The sequence below is a fragment of the Lipotes vexillifer genome, unplaced genomic scaffold (genome assembly GCF_000442215.2).
Source record: "Lipotes vexillifer unplaced genomic scaffold, Lipotes_vexillifer_v1.1 scaffold1701, whole genome shotgun sequence".
Classification (NCBI taxonomy): Eukaryota; Metazoa; Chordata; class Mammalia; order Artiodactyla; family Lipotidae; genus Lipotes; species Lipotes vexillifer.
In genome coordinates, this window is record NW_006794217.1 from 964,239 (window position 1) to 965,454 (window position 1,216).

At 69.7% G+C, this 1,216-nt stretch overlaps 1 protein-coding gene across 1 annotated transcript in view; it reads right to left on the reverse strand.

The window, feature by feature from the left end:
* The window catches only part of INTS1 (integrator complex subunit 1), a 31,049-nt gene that overhangs the window by 17,057 nt on the left and 12,776 nt on the right, over positions 1 to 1,216 (reverse strand). The window contains exons 18-20 of the mRNA XM_007467075.1: positions 879 to 1,076; positions 474 to 603; positions 38 to 217 (exon numbers count right to left, since the gene is read on the reverse strand). Coding sequence (XP_007467137.1) covers positions 38 to 217; positions 474 to 603; positions 879 to 1,076 — 508 coding nt within the window. The remainder of the gene's footprint in view (positions 1 to 37; positions 218 to 473; positions 604 to 878; positions 1,077 to 1,216) is intronic.

Here is a 1,216-nt window from a genome sequence, read left to right on the forward strand (position 1 = left end):
GGGGGGGGCTGGGGGCGGGGCTGGGCAGGGCGCCCACCTGCCGCTTCTTGGCCTTCTGCTCTCTGCTCTCGCCCTCCTCCTCCTCCTCCCCGGAGGCGGGCTCGTCGGCAGCGTCGTGCAGCAGGAACTCGCACAGGCACTGCACGGGCAGCACGTCCAGGGAGCCCTCGCTGGACAGCACCAGGTCGGCCAGCCAGGGCATGGACTGGGAGGAAGCCTGGGCGGGGCGGCAGCCGCACGGCTCCTTCCGGCTAAGCCTGCCGCGGCCCCCCGACCCACCTGCCCCGCCCCCAGCGGGGACTCCCGAGGCAGTCCTGTGTGCGCCCAGGAGCCCGTCGCCATGTAGCCCTGTCTCCGGGTGTGCCCTCTTCTGGCCATGGTCTCATCTAACGGTGCAGCGCACTGACGCCCCTAGAAGGTTCCCCGCCCGCCCGCCTGCAGCCAGCCTCCTCCCAGACCACAGCGGGACTCACCTGCCTCTGGATGATGTTGAGGAGGAAGTCCGGGTTCCGGCTCCGACACAGGAGGTGCCCGAGGCGGAGGGACTGGTTGAGGCCTTTCACCTGATCCAGGACGTGAGGGGGAGGCCTCCGGGGCGGCCCTCTGAAAGTTCCACACGACCCAAGCGTGTCGAAGCCGCAAGCGCACTGCTCCCCAGGCGACAGTGCCGGATGAGGGCGGAGCCGCCTGCCTCCCACCTGTGGGCAGCTGCCCGTCTTCCCCGAGGCCCGTGGTCCCTCCCCTCCCAGCCCAGCCACGGGGGGCTCTCGGCTTCACCATGGCCCAGCCATGCGGAGAACCAGGACAGCGGCCAGGACGCGGCGCCCGCCCCCGCCCCTGCCAGCCCAGGCCACGCCCGAGCTCTGTGCAGTGCATACTGGGGCTCAAGGCTGGTGAGCTGGGACAGGAGCAGGCTGCTGCTCTCAGTGATGGTCTGCTTGGTGGACGCAGCGGCCAGGTGCCCCTCGAACGCCAGGATCTCCTGCTTCTCCCGCTGCGAGACCTGCAGCTCCCGGGTGACCATCTCAGTCCGGGTCTCCTCGTCCGTCAGGGTGCACGGTGGGTATGAGTAATTGCTGGGGACCAAGCAGGAGGAACCTGTCACCGGGCCACCAGAGGCTGGCTGCCACCAGGCGGCACTCAGGGTGGGGGGTCAGAACTTAGAATGGCGTCCCTCGCCCTGCAACTCAAGCTGTCAGGCTGTGGAAGGGACCCG